The sequence below is a fragment of the Argiope bruennichi genome, chromosome X1, assembly GCF_947563725.1.
Source record: "Argiope bruennichi chromosome X1, qqArgBrue1.1, whole genome shotgun sequence".
Taxonomy (NCBI): Eukaryota; Metazoa; Arthropoda; class Arachnida; order Araneae; family Araneidae; genus Argiope; species Argiope bruennichi.
The window spans coordinates 136,622,293-136,638,311 of NC_079162.1; the positions used below are offsets into that span (position 1 = coordinate 136,622,293).

The 16,019-nt window shown below is 31.3% G+C and overlaps 1 protein-coding gene across 1 annotated transcript; it reads left to right on the forward strand.

Moving 5' to 3' along the window:
- The first annotated feature begins 10,801 nt into the window (after positions 1-10,801).
- Positions 10,802-12,820, forward strand: LOC129959420 (uncharacterized). The gene is made up of 2 exons (XM_056072243.1): positions 10,802-11,058; positions 11,905-12,820. Exons 1-2 carry the CDS (start codon positions 10,802-10,804, stop codon positions 12,818-12,820), a joined length of 1,173 nt encoding a protein of 390 aa, XP_055928218.1.
- The last annotated feature ends 3,199 nt before the right edge of the window (positions 12,821-16,019 follow it).

Sequence of the window (16,019 nt, forward strand, 5' to 3'; positions counted from 1 at the left end):
AGAAACTAATACTCTTTAAATTCAACAATGACGTTACATTTATTGATAACTTTTATTTCGGAGGTCATTGCAGAATTGCCGAAGATTACTTTTTACCATAGAATGATAGAAATAAGTTTGCTATTGAATCAAAGTAAGCAATTTTTATTTTTATTTGTTGTTGTTTTTTCGAGGCAAACTTCTCATTTAGTATCTTAGATGTACAAAATTAACATGAAATGTTGCCATTCTTACATATCACAGTATAATTTTCTTGTTAAAATCCCGGTGACTTCATGATATGGTCTCCATACATTATTTTATTTATTGATAAATTATCTTTTCCACTCTAAAAATGCTAAAGAAATTTGAAGAATATTCAACATTTTTCATTTTCATATATGTATATACACAGAGAGAGAGAGAGAGAGAGAGATTCCTCATATACATATTAAATTTTGAGCAATCCGTGCCAAATTGATAGCTCATAATGTTCTTCAAAAGCATCGACAATAAAGGCTTATACTCTTGACTTATTTTCTATGCAGATATATCTTGTATTCACTTAAATGAAATAACACATTCTATTTTAAAGCAGACATCTGAAGCTCTAATTAGAAGTTGTTTTTTTTTAGTCATTCTATATTAAAACCAGAGGTTTGTCAATCAGACAAGAAGAATAATGTTGTGGCTCGCAATTAAACCGTTTTTCTGCCTGTTTGTTTTGAATTATTCTAATCAGTTTAAACTGAAATGCAATACAACGGCAAACTTCCCGAATAACTACTGAAGACAGGAAAAGATCTACATTTAGATCTACATAGTAATGAAAAATAGCAATGGAGACTCTTAAAGTGGCTTTTCCGACCTGCCAGAAGGCACACGGAAAAATCTGAATGACCGAACCGCCGCAACAGCAACACTGTCGGAAACTGCTGTTGATTCCTAAGGGCCATCAACGGTCACGGTATACAACACTTCCCTTGAGAAGTACGTCCTGTGATCGATGCGAGGTGCCAGACCCCCAACATTTTGGGTGTCCACCAGTATGGCGAGAACCAACCACAATGCCGGAAACTTCTCATCCTCAATTACGAAGTGCCCCCTCGCGGTACAATATTAATGGAGAAAAATATATTGTTAATTTTTCCCTAAAGATTCAAAACTTATAGACATATTAGTCTGTTCTTGTGAGTGCAGTTTATCAGATTTGCAGCAAAATTTTTGTAATAAACAATATTGATAGATCTTATATTAAATGCGATAAACTTGACATTGCGTAGCTTGGTATGGTTCTAAAAAATTCTGAACTACACAGATTCAAATATGAAATAATTCGATTTTTCAGGATTCTTCAGTTTATAAAATTTTTCTTGGATTTAAGGAAATTTCCTACTCCAATATTTTTTATCTATAAAGGGAATCTAAAATAAAGAATTATTATAACGTAAAAATTTTAGTTGTATTTATAAATTATTGCAATAATTAGATATAAATTAATATTTTGAAAAGACTACGGAAAGCTTTTTTTTATTAAATGTGAAGTAAAATATTAAAAAAAAAATAGCAATTTTTGAAAATGTTCATAGAATAATCTTATCGGTTATCAAGACATTAAAAAGTGTTTCAACTTTAGATACTGCCTAGATCGCTTTTATAGGCAGAAAAAATTTTTTGGTTGCAAACATATTTGGATAGAACTTTTTTTTAAAATTCAGTTTATGCTAGAGTTTTATGTACATAACTATCTAAAGATATTTGCACTTTTGTTTGACGTTTAATATTTCTGTATTATATAGAATTAATTCAGTGCGATTCTTTTCTTCTTTATTTTAGCGTGCTTATTTAACAGACATTCGATGTTTATTTTGTGGTTAAATACTCCGTTTCATTCTTCAATTAAAAAAAATAAAGCTTTCATTTAATTTATCTTAAAAAAATAAGCTCTTATCACACCTTTATCTCAAGTTAACTGTTTTAAGTGAATATTGTTCTCTGATTAACGTTTGATTTGAATCAAATTGGAAAGGTAAAACTAGCAACGCTACTCTCTGTTTACTATTTATTTCATCAGTAATTCGAGATTAGCATTTGTGAGATTCTCTTCACCAGATATAGGAAAAATTAATCTGACATATTCTGTAAGAGGCAATTAACTCACCATTATTTGCTGCATAAAGTTAAGTCTAGCTTGTTATATCGCAACTACCATAATATATAATGTAGAAATGTTTTATTTACAAAAATATGACATTATATTAATAATAGTGCGTGTTTGCTATTAATAATAATCATTGTTTCACTAATCTCGTAATGAACTCGTAATATTTCAATGATATTTTTTTTTCTGCTTTCAACTTTTGAGCTGTTATCAAAAAACTGTGTCTCTTTTCGCATGGTTTTGCAAAAATCTTAAATTTTTGTGTCATTATTTTGCTTTAGAATTTATGATGAATTCTTTACTGCATTCAAATTATGGCTTATTTTCTTAATTGTATCATGGACATTTTATTTATTTTGTAAAATTCATTACTATTTCTCAAAAATGTCAACATCAAATGCTAGCACGGATGACATACACAAATTCTAAGTTCATGATGGCCGACCCCCCCCGACCCCCCCCCCCCATCAATTTCTATCGAAACATGTTTATTTCAAAAATACAATCCTATATGATCCAAATTTAATGTCAGTAATTCTAGATCTAAAAAAAGACCCTTTCATAAATGAAAATAATTACTCGCACCAATAAATAATTCGCAACTTGATAATAGTCCGCAACTGCAGTAGATGACTAATTACATAGTATGCCGTACTTTATTATTAACTTCAAAAATTGCTATTGGTGGCGGAAACGGTTAGTTGACATAACGAGTTTAGTAATCAGTCGTTGACGGATATTGTGATTCATTATCAATAATTATGAAGAATTGCATATTTTAGAAATTAAGTTGTGAAATTTTGCTGTGTACTCTTATGCTTGCTGCGCCGCAAAGATATTCGTTATGGACTACGAGTTCGTTGGCGTTTCTCTATTTAATGCTGGAATTCTGTTAAAGCTAAAGCTTTACATTGCATTACGAGATATATATTTATAAATCTCGGTAAGAGTCGCAGCAGTGGCGCTTACAGACTTTGTTTTAGGCACGGATTCCATGAAAGAATCGCTTCATTTACAGGATTAATCCATCAGGTATTTCTTAAAGCAGGATACCCATCTTCTAAGGTATTATGAAAATGAAAATGAAGCATTAATGGCTATTGTTTCTAATAAGATACATAATGATAATGCTATTTCATCAATTTCCGTCATACAGATACCATCTGATGGGAAATAAAATTAATGCTTCTCGCTAGTGGCTGAATAAGTTTTTTGTTTTGTTTGTACGCTGGAGAATACTATTTTTTATTGTGCAAAGCTGAATTAAAAATTTAACCCTGCTTTTAGAAATCTGACCGTAAGATATTGTTGTTGGCAGATTTTTATGTGCATTACTAAGTGGCAACATCAGGTATAACGCTTTGTTAAGCTTGGAGAGCTATAAACATATTTAATTTTAGATGATAAAAATAATCGAGATTGATTGAATAAATTTGATTTACATTTGAATTAAACTACTTATATCTGATATTCAGAATTCGTTTACCGAGAAATCTAAACTCAAAACCTTAAGTAGTTTTACACACACATGCACAAATACATATGGTATTTTACTGTAATATTTTTACAATTTTTTAGGTGTAAATTCCCAAATTGCAAAGGCTATACCTAACAAAATGTAAAAAGTGGTGTAATGCTTTTATAATAATAGAAAATTTTTCAAAAATTTCTACACAATTTCTTAATTCCTATAATATTTCTATGATAATATGTTTATATTTGCCGTTACCATAAAAGAAACTTGCTTTTGTGTTCCAGATGAATTTTTCTTATCGTTTGAAATAATTTTTTGTAATTTGTTTACAAATTCGTTATTTTTGTGGTATATAACGTATGCTATAATGTAAAATTCAGTTACATTTACATTACAGAATTTTATCAAGGATTTGAGTTCAAATTGGGTTCACTGAAAAATTTTGATAAAATTAATGCTTCCTATCTTACAAGATCCATTAGGGTATTAAAACATGCAAAACTGTAATTTATAGTAAATATTGATAAAAAAAATTAGCTCTATTCTTTTGCTGATTGAAATGCAGCCAAAAAATATATATATATGGTATAATCTTTGATAAGTAGGTGATAAAATCAAATATTTTAAATGGCAAAATAACAATCATCTGTAATATTTTTATATTTTTAAAGGTATCAAAAATGTTAATTAGAGTAGCTTATATTGCATAATTTCAGAAAAAATAAAACTTTCATAACATTGCATTGAGTCAAACTGATAATGCAAAAGGATTTGAATTCAAAACATTGTGAAAAAGTTTATTGCAAGAATCTATTTAAATAGGATTATACCAAATATTATTTTTTAAATAATTGAAAATTATATATTTTTCATTACTCCAGAAAATTAAGAATCAAAAACTCAGTCATATAGGGGATAATGCTTTGTGATAATAAGTAAGTGACATTAAGAAATAAAATCAGAAGTGCAAATTTGTTAAAAATTTAACGGAATCTTTCTATTTCCTAATGTTATGAAGAATTACGTGTGATTGCTTTTGAATATATATTTATTGCAATTCAAGAATAAATCTTCTTGGTTCTTCTGCTGTTTTTGAGTAATGCATTATTCAGAAACAGAGAAAGAAAAACTTTTTTTTTTCCAACTTACCTTCATGGTGAATATTTTCGATTTTTTTTTTTTTTTTAGATCTTAAGAACTCTATTCATATAATCCTTAAAGCTCATATGCCGCGTACCGTCTTATTATCTCTGAAATATTGTGTATATTTTATGAAAATTTCACAAAGAAATAAAGCAATAGATGTTTATTGAAGCCATTTTTACATGTAAATGTTAATGTACGAGTTAGATCGAAAGCTAAAATTTTGCATTAAGAATAGATGTATGTATTGACTTTAAATCTTAATTTCAACGGTACAAATATTTAATGCAATAACAAATCTAACTTAAGTGGGTGATAAATAGAATGATTTATCTCATTCCATATAATTACCATTCGATGAACCAATCACCAATTTCTTAAGTTCGTTTAAAGCACAAGTTTTGTTTTTCACTTCAGATTTCATATTAGCTCACATTATTTGAACTTAAGTTTGATATTTTATGAATTGTATTATTTCCTTTTCTTGTTTGTTCCTGTAATGCGATAAAACTTCACCTAACCGTTTGAACCGATATTTTATCCTTTTATGCCTCTTCGTTGTGTCTTTTTGTTTTTGCTTCTTCTATTTCCACGTTATGAGGACTACTAGTTATTATAATTACTTCTTGGTTCCATGACATATCATTTTTCACAAATTAAAAATTTTGGTTCTGGTAACTAGCAATCGATAGTGGTATAATTAAGGAAGGCAATGAGCATATAGTGTCATAAGTTGCCATTACTGGCGAAAACTGGAGATTTTTCTGCCTCTGGTGCGGGAAAAAAAACCGAGAGAGAGAGAGGGGGGGGGATTTTCAATGGCCACCACATAAAGTGTGTTACCTTTGTGTAAGAAGGATTGCGAAAGAGGTCAAAGGGTGCGAGAAAATCTTTTTTTCTTTGGAGCCCGTTTGATTGGGAGGGAATCCATAAATCATGATGATGACTGTTACTTCTGTTTATGTAACGTGAAGGGGTCCAATTTAGTTAAAAAGAAAGAAATATGTTAACCCGTTTTGGAAAATCAATGGAAAATAAATATCTGCAATTAATATTTAAAAAATTCGCTTATTTTTATTATTTTTTTGGTAAATCCTTTCCTAATTATATATTGTAATAAAATTTAAAAGGCAACATATTCTCATTTAAACAAAAAACACATATACTTTCAAGATGAAGAATGAAAAAAATTGAGCGAATGAGAGGTTTTATAGTTTTAGATTCTACAAAGTCTACATCAGGTCTTTTATTTTGTATGAATTGCATTAATTTTTTTGTTGTTTATTAACTGTAAATGAATGAGATTTCTTAATTAATTGTTCTTAAATAATTACATCTATAAAATTGATTGCCTTGTAAATTTCAATGCAATTTAGATGAAAGTTCAGTTAAAATGCAATAATAGTACTTTTGAATCACTAAAATGATACAAATCCGAGATGTTTATTTAATTTCCAAAAATATGATTCAAGGGTCATTTTGAGAATGTAATAACCATCCATATTATTTCATTTAGCCTTAATATAGTATTCTGTGTAATTAGGAAATGAAACAGACTTTCTCTAACACGTTTAACTAATTTAACGACATATTAAAGCTTTTTACAAACGTTTAGAGTGCTACTGGGTGACAGTTATATTGTTTAAGAGTTTTCAGAATAAGTGAAACAGCTAAATATTATCGATATCCATTGAAACATGCGTTTAAAATACTTTCTGTGTATTTCGTTTGGTTTTGCTAATTAATAATATAAAAATCAAATCTTCATTAAACAGAAAATTACACCAGTTTATAAGACTCCATTGTACAGATAAATTGTACAGTATAATTTTTGTAAATTCTATTCAGCAAAATTATAAACCAATTCATTTCTAATTTCTTCCATCTTATTCATTTTTTTCAACCCTCTTCTAAAACATCATATTAGTTGTTCGTTTAAAAAAATAATAGCTAAGGTAACTAGAAATTTTCTATGGAAGCTTAGTTCCGTTATCAGAGGTATAGAGTATCACTTTCACACTGACATTGATTGATGACCAAATTTGTTGGTTTTCAATGCATCAAATCTTCGCGAAAGAAATAAAGTATGCAGTGGGACAACTTTTAAAATAATTTAGCTCTTATAATACTAATTAAACAGTTAGAGCCAATGTGTATGAGCGCATCTACCACTATTCCTGTTAAGTTAGGAATCGCAGAATAGCGATAAGGTAAGAAATTATTTGGTTTATCTTAAGGCAAGAGTCCCTTTTTTCTAAACAGTTACTAGTAATTAATTCTGAGATCAGTATCGCAAACATCTTATACTCAGAGTATCTATGACAATCTTTAAAATATGCATCATAAGATCACACGTTAGAGGAACTCTCACATGATACTGAACTGTGGTATATGACAGTAAATACTTACAACGTTATTATTTGCATAGCTACGAACTATATTTAATTTTGCTAATATCTTTCCAAAAAATGCATAATACTGTTCGAGTTTTGATTCCCTCCGGTGGAGAAAAGGGAAAAATCTGTTCCCCTAACCAGATGCATTTGAGACGCCAACGCGGCGACACATTCTTTCTCTCTTGTTTTTGTATTCTGATGTGCTTGTGTGGTAGTTTAGAAATGTCGGTGTCCATATATGTGTGAAAATAAAATCTATGAAAGTTTCAACTCCTGCTTCGTCATTAATGGAATTGTAATGCCCTGATTGAAAATCGTGGTGTACCCTGGACGTGATATGTTGAAATTTGGAAATCGGAAAATTTTTGGAAAGCACGACAATTTGGAGGAAGCGCAGTGAGGAGCTGAAACCAGGGGTGGGCACATTTTTTATTTGTTCTAAGCTTTTTTGAATGATTTAGTTTAAAATGGATATTAATAGATTAAAGGAAAAAAGGAAAGGATTACGTACTATCTTCATGAAACATTTAATTAAAATAAAAAATACCTTAAGTAAAAAAATGTATAATGAATATACGAAAGAAACCAAACTTAATGAGCTTGTGAGTTTAAAAGCTCAGCTCACGGAAAATTAGCTTGGATGACAGTATTCAATTAAATATAGACTTAAGCAAAATGACAGGCGAAATTGAGTTATGCGAAGACTACAAAGACAAGCAATCGATCTAACATCTAAGCTAGAAAGACAAATAGAAAATTTGAGGGATATTCCACAAGTAAGGACAAACAGTGCAGTTATAAATAACGCGGAAAATGTTATCCCCTTACGAAATCAAAGTGCTAATTAACCGAAATTAAATATACAAACTTTTCAGGGCGATTGCAGTCAATTTATAGATTTTTGGAATTCCTTCGAAGTCGCAATTCATAAAAATGATTCATTAACAAAAATTGAGAAATTTATTTATCTAAAAACGTATCTTCGTGGAATTGCCTTAAATGTTGTATCGGGATTTTCAATAACTGAGCAAAATTATGATGCGTCGATACAGTTATTAAAAGAAAGATTTGGCAGAACAGATATAATCATATCTTCTCACATGCATAAACTTTTATTGATTGATCCAGTAAAAACTTGCTCAAATGTAACAGTCTTAAGAAAAATGTATAACGCAATAGAAACTCAAATTAGATCGTTGCAATTAGGGATTGCAATACCGGGATACCGAATACCGGCATTTTGAGCCATTTATACAATTTTGTAATACCGGTATTCACAAGTTTAAATACCGGTTTTTCGGTATTTACTAAAAATTTTTTAAATTGGCTCCACTATATGTTCAGGGATCGTGAACATAGCAAAATAGTATATGTTTTTGTTTTTATGTCTCCCTAACGGGCGAAATTAATTAGCTAATTAAAGGCTTAATTAATTGCTTAAATCTAAATTAGCGGAACATAGATTATCCCTGAAAGAAAATATTGTATCCATAACGACTGCTGGAGAAACAATAATGAAAAAAGTTGGAAACTTGATTGGTGCAAATCAGCAGTTGTGCTATGCACATGAAATTCAATTAGGACTAATAGATGCATTATGCCAAAAAAATAAAGAATAGAAAAATCCAAATACTGGGGATATAGAAACTTCGGATTCCAACTTTGAAGAGACTTAGAGTGAGAGTGATATTGACAATGAAGATAATAACAATGTAATTGTTGAAGAAGATATTGCTAATGAGGATGAAATATTAACCTATCAAGAATTGCTTCCTATAATTTATAAAGTTCGAAAAAATGTTAAGATATTTAAATGTTCCCCAATAAAAAAATGACATATTACTAAAATATATATTAACTGAAAATAAAACAAAATATATGTTAATATTAGATTCTAAAACACGTTGGAAGAGTTTACTCCTAACGAAGAAACGAGTTTTGAAACTGAGAAATCCAATCCAAAAAGCAATAATCGACTTAAAACTAAAAATTAATTTTTCAGGTAGTGAATTCGACTTAATATCCAGAACTGTATCATCTCTACTTCCAATAAAACTGACTATTGAGGCATTATGTCGGAGATATTCTAATTTATTAACAGCTAATGCAACTATAAATTTCATGCAGTCACTGAAAGAACAGCACACATCACTGTCTGAAGAATTATTTATTAAATTGAAAAATCGCACAGAAGAAAGGCATACCGAAATAGAAAATGTCTTATGGTATTTACAGAATTATAATGATTTTAAAAATGAAAATGAAAAAGAAGAAAAGAAAATAACTAATTCAAATATGATTAAGTTTAGAGTAAATTTTTTTAAAATTTTTTACCCACAAACTTATCCACATTCAGAAAAATTCGGTTCAGTTATCGAAGATTTTGATGGCACTAATGTCGATAGTGAAAAGGAATTGTCTCTTAAACAAAAATTAGAATTAGCGGTAAATAAAAAATTTTAACGAACCAAAATACAATACCGAAATCAGCTATATCCAAAACCATCCGACGAGAAATCGATTTATTTGAAGATGAGGGATTTACAGGGAAATACTTGGAAAAAGTATATCGTGCATTTCTAACAGTACCACCAACTATCGTAGATACCGAAAGAGCGTTTTCGACAGCTGGTAGTTTTTACACAAAATTACTTTTCAGGCTTAATGACAGTACAATCGATACATTATGTTTTTTAAGATCACATTTCAAAAATTTGTAATAGTACCACAGACTGAACAGTGATATTTACCCTTTTTTTGTGATTTAAATAAATAAGTTCCTTTACTTTTTGTGATTATATACTGTTATAATTTATAAGTTACAAATTATTTTTTGTGATATTTACACTCTCTAACAAAACTGGCAAATAAAACAAAGAAACACCTGCGTTTTCTTTCTTTTTCTAAAATTTCTAATACCCGGTATTAAGATTTAAAAAATACCGAATACCGGTATTGAAATTTTGGTCCGGTATTGCAATCCCTAGTTGCAATCATTAAATGTAGCTACATGTACTTATAGTAACCTATTGTGCTCTGTAATTTTACAAAAGCTACCCGAAGAATTAAATTTAAATTATTATCGTCAACGGGAGACAGGTGAATTGTTTGATATGACTAATTTAGTAGAATTCATAAGAATTGAAGTAGAATGCAGCGAAGCTTTGTTATTATTTGCAAATCCAAAAATTTCTAATGCAAAAGAATATTTTATTTAGAAACAAAACTGATCAAAGTTACAAAAATAGATATTCTTCGCATACGAATGCCTTAACGCCACACGCTGACTCATTTCACCATAAATATGAATCGAATCGTAAATTTAATCCAAAAAGAAACTATTATCCTTCTTCCAATGACAGACTCAGTAATCAAAAATGTATCTTTTGTGCTGAAAAACATGATTGCTCACTTAGTATTAATGAAAAGAAAAAATCGTTAATGGCTAAAGGAAAATGCTTCATATGTTTTCAAAATCATATAAGAAAATTGTGCAATAGTAATTATCAAAATTGTAAGTTCTGTGGTTCTTTTTCGCATAATTCTTTAATTTGCGAAACACGGCAATCCGAAACCGAAACTAAGAATATTTCCCCTCCAGTCGAAGTAGGGACTTTTATCCCCATAGAAAATAATACCGCTTCTACCATGATATCTTTCAGCACCGAGTCAAATAAAAGAAAAAATAGGATCCCTGAATCGGTTTTATTACAAACATTTTCAGCTGCAGTGAACGGGACAAGGGGAAAGAGGCATTTGCGTTGTATGTTGGATTGCGGGGCCAATAAATCCTTCATCTTGAGAGAAGTGGTTCAGGAACTGGAATTGAAAACAGTGAGCAGGGAAGTTTCAGCTATTCACACTTTCGGAAGTGAAACCGCTAAGCATCGTGTTTACGATATAGGGTAGATTACGTTAAGGAATGTGCAACACCCTCGATGTGTTGAAATACAAGCGGTTGTTTTTGACTCGATTACTTCGGCGAAAATTCATACTCCATCGCAGTTTGCTAGAAACATAGCGTTGGAAAAGGGAATTGAGTTAGCAGATGTTAGTACTTCTGAGGGGATTGATGTCTTGATTGGTTCGGATTATATTTCAGAGTTTTTAGGCGAAAAGAATATAAGGATTAGTAAAAAATTGATTGCAGCTGATAGTATGATCGGATATTTACTACTGGGAAAGGAGATGGGAATTGATTGTAAGGAAATATCTGCTAACCATTTGATTGTCGTATGTGAGGAATCCAGTTTTGATAGGTTAAAAGATTTGTGGTTATTAGAAACGATTGGGATAAATGAGGATAAAGAATTGTCTCTATCAGATAAAGAAACTTTAAAATCGTTTCAATAAAATACGACGCATAAAGACAAAAGATACGAAACTCGTTTGTTATGGAAGGAGGATAATAAGTCATTAGGCAGTAATTATGAAATTGCAAAACGGTGTTTATTCGGTTTAAACAAAACATTAGATAAAAACAAAGAATTATTTGTTAAATACGATGGCATCATTAAGGAACACTTAAGAGAAGGTATTATAGAACGAGTAGATTTGAATTTAGACCAAAATATAAACACTGGTTATTTTCTTCCACATCATGTTGTAGTGCGAGAACGGAAGGATAGTACAAAGGTTAGGATTGTCTTTGACGCATCATCAAAGGGAAAAGGCGCGTTATCGTTAAACGATTGTTTACAGAGCGGACTGAACTTAAATCCTGATTTACTTGAAATCTTGTTACGGTTTAGGTTACACAAAATTGCATTTAGTACAGATATTCAGTGCGCTTTTTTAGAAGTAGGGATCGCCGAGGAAGATAGGCAATTTCTAAAATTCTTATGGATAAAAGGGGATTGTCCTAATCTCGGTTTCAGCCCTCACAATATTGAAACATTCCAGTATAAAAGAGTCACTTTTGGAATGAAATGCAGCCCATTCTTACTTGCCACAGTCATTAAGCTGCATTTAGAAAAATTCGAAAGTGAATATGAAGAAGTGTGTAAAATGTTGAGATATTTGTACGTAGATGACGTAGCAGCTGGCACGTCAAGCGTTTCCGAAGCTATAAAATTGAGCAAAGGAAGGATCTACATTCTAAGTCAGGCCAGAATGAATCTTCGAAGATGGGCTATGAATTCCCCAATTCTAAATGAAACTTGGGAACAAGTTAATGTTGACTGCCGTGAAACATCCGAAGAATTATGTGTGCCATTAAAAATTCTTGGACTCATTTGGGACAATATCAACGATAAATTTACCATAGACATTCATAAATTTTCTAAAATGACGGACAGTAATCTTTCAAAGCGGTTGATTCTGAGCCTCTGTGGGATGTTGTTTGATCCACTGGGAATGATAACCCCTTTCACTGTCAGAATGGAGTTGTTACTACAGAACATCTGGAATTGGGAGCTGAAATGGGATGAACCACTACCACCGGACATTCAAGAGACATTTCTATTATGGCTGGATGAGGTAAAAACTATCCCTCAGATTTCTTTGCCTCGTCCTTACTTCCTTAATGCAGAGACTCCAATGGCTGAAGTTCACATTTTCTGCGATGCAAGCCCAAAGGCTTATGGTTGTGTGGCCTACTTCAGGAAAGTGACCAACGAGAAAGTGAACTCCAGTTTCATAGTGGCGAAATGCAGCCTAGCTCCATAGAAAAAATTGAGTCTGCCCAGACTCAAACTCATGGGAGCCCTTGTTTCTGCCAGATTAGCAGAATACTTAAAACGAACATTTGCCTGGATTACATCTGACCACATCTTCTTCTGGTCGGATTCGCAAATCAGCCTTCATTGGATAAAAGGAGACCCCCTACGGTGGAAGCTGTTTGTGAGAAATCGAGTACGGGAGATCCTAGAGAAAACCACCAAGACCAGTGGAATTACTGCAGAGGAAAGACGAACCCCGCAGACTAGTTAACCCGAGGACTGTCTATACGAGTGTTAGTGCACGATGATGTTTGGTGACATGGTCTAGACTGGTTGTCTAACCCAGATCTATCCCTTGACAATACAATGAACAGAAAATTCAACGAAGTTGAAGTAGCAAACGAACTAAAGAAAGACTATGTTCCAGCGAACAACATAGTAATGACTGTAATTGGAACTAATTGTGATGATTTTCTCGATAAACTTCTCAAAATCACAAATGACTATGTAAGAGTGATTAGTGTTATTTCGTATATTTGTAGATTTTCAGCTAATTGCAGGTACCCTCAGTCAAAGACTGCAGGGCCCATTACGACTGTTGAAAGGATTCAGACAGAAAACCAATTAATCCGAATGGTTAAATGGGTAAGTTTAAGGAGAAAATCAGAGATTTGAAAAGAGGTAAGAATGTTTCAAAGAAAAGTAAACTGTCAACCTTAAATATATTTTTGGACGAAAATGATATTCTAAGAGTGGAAGGCAGGTTAAAAAATTCCAAATTAAATGTTTATTTAAAATATCCTATTGTGTTACCATCGAATCATATTTTAACTTACAATATTTTAGTGCATTATCATAAGAAATATTTATATTTGGGAGCACAAAGTGTGTTGTATAGTACGTCAGAAATTTTGGCCAATCAATGGTAAACATAATTGTAAAAAGGTGATATTTAATTTCATTACTTGTGTGAAAAACAAACCTGTTTTAACATCCCAATTAATGGGTGATTTACCAGCTGATCGTGTAACCCCTAATCATGTATTCAATATTACTGGTATTGACCTTGCTGGCCCATTCTTCTTAAAATTCAAAAATCGGAGAAAGGGTTTATTGAACAAAGTTTATGTTGCAATTTATGTGTGCTTATGCACTAAAGCCTTGCATCTTGATTTCGTAACTGATCAAACATCTCACTGTTTTGTTGCAAGTTTAAAGCGTTTCTTTGAAAGAGAGGAAAATGTGCAAAAATCCTTACCGGCAATTCCAAAAAACATTTTTCGGTGCAAACAAAGAACTTAAAAAGCTGTATAATCTTGTCAACTCTCCTGATCAATGTTTAAGTGAATTTTTAATTTCAGAATCTATTGAATGGAAATTCATTCCACCTAAATCACCGAATTTTGGACGTATTTGGGAAGCCGGAGTAAAATCCTTTAAATTCCATTTAAAACGCGTACTAGAAAATCAAAAACTAACTCTGGAAGAATTTCTAAAAATTTTGGCTGAAATCGAAGACGTCCTAAATTCTAGACCCCTTACTTCGCTATCTCCATAATTCGACAATTTTGAAACTTTGTCACCTGGTCATTTTTTGACTGGCAGACCAATTAATGGAATTACCGAACCATTATTAATTAACTTTAATGAAAATTGATTATCAAAATGGCAAAAAATTACAAAATTTTTGGAAAATATGGAAACGCGATTATTTTTGCAGTTTATAACAACGTTACAAATGGAAATTCAAAAGGAATGATGTAAAACTCAGAACACTTATTCTGATAAAAAATGAAAATTTACCTAGAACAAAGTGGTTGTTAGGAAGAATTACTGAAGTTTTCCACGGTAGTGACAACCAAATTAGAGTAGTGAATATTAGATTACCAAATAGTAATATCCTAAAACGAAATGTTCGAGATATAGCTATTTTACCCTCTGGAAATTAAGTGTAATTTTATTGTTATTTGTTTTAGTTTATACCATATAAAATGAAAATTAATTTTCAGAATTATATTTGTATATATACTAATTGTATAATTTGTATTATTGTGAATTTATTGTTTTATTGTAACTACAGTACGCAATTTTATGAAGGTCTTTATCTGGGGGGGGTGGGGGTGGATGTAAGAGTTTTGATTCCCTCCAGTGGAGAAAAGGGAAAAATCTGTTCCCCTAACCAGATGCATTTGAGACGCCAACGCGGCGACACATTCTCTCTCTCTTATTTTTGTGTTGTGATGTGCTTGTGTGGTAGTTTAGAAATGTCGGTGTCCATATATGTGTGAAAATAAAACCTATGAAAGTTTCAACTCCTGCTTCGTCATTAATGGAATTGTCATGCACTGACTGAACAAATACAATTGCAAAATTTGATTTAGAGTCCGGCAGCCAATTCACTTAGGAAACCCAATTATATAAAAGGCAAAAACTGTTATGAATTTCAATCAAAGAATAATAAAACGGTTTGAGGAATGCCATTATTCCATGATCTTGTTCTAAATAAATCATATCGAGTTATTTATCCTTATTTTCATATTGAATTAATTATAGCAGATGGCTTTAGGTTTTTCGCAAACAGGATTATCTTTTATTAAAGAAAAAATAAACTCCTGTACTTATTCTAAAATTCATTAAAAAAGTAGCAAGTAGTAAAAAAAAAAAAAAAGGAAACACAATTAAGTGAATGACGAGCAATGTGAATATCCCTTCCCCATCTTAGGTGAAAACAAACGTTGGATTGCTTTTTGAACGAAACTCACAGTATATATATCTGGAAGTATTGAATAACAAATAATTTGATACCTTTAGAAGAAGGAGGTTGGAATACCAATACTTGATCTCCGTGTTGCATTTCCTAGCTCTTTGTCTCTCGGGATTACTTGAAGGATTACTCAAGTGCCTATGACCCCATGAAAAAAAAAAGCGACAAATCGGCTTTCCATTTGGTTGCTTACTTTTAATGCAAAGAGACTTTCAAGTCATTTAGTCTTCAGCGTTAGTTCAAGGTTGTATTTGACTGAGAGTTTATATCGATAAAGGATTTATGTGATTGAAACTTTTTGTTACTGATTGTTTCGAACTAAAAACCATGAGCAATGGCGGATTAAAAGTAGATACAACAAGCCCACCCAAAGGGCTCCGAAATTATTTTTTTTTAAATATCACCATAGATTAAGTTATTTTAGAATAATTTCGAATTCATT

What these genes read in the sequence shown, in the direction of transcription:
- LOC129959420 (XM_056072243.1), top strand. Translation starts at nt 10,802, where the DNA reads ATGATATCTTTCAGCACCGAGTCAAATAAAAGAAAAAATAGGATCCCT. An exon ending in CATCGTGTTTACGATATAGG is followed by an intron (nt 11,059 to 11,904) that starts GTAGATTACGTT and finishes GTTACGGTTTAG; the next exon opens with GTTACACAAAATTGCATTTA.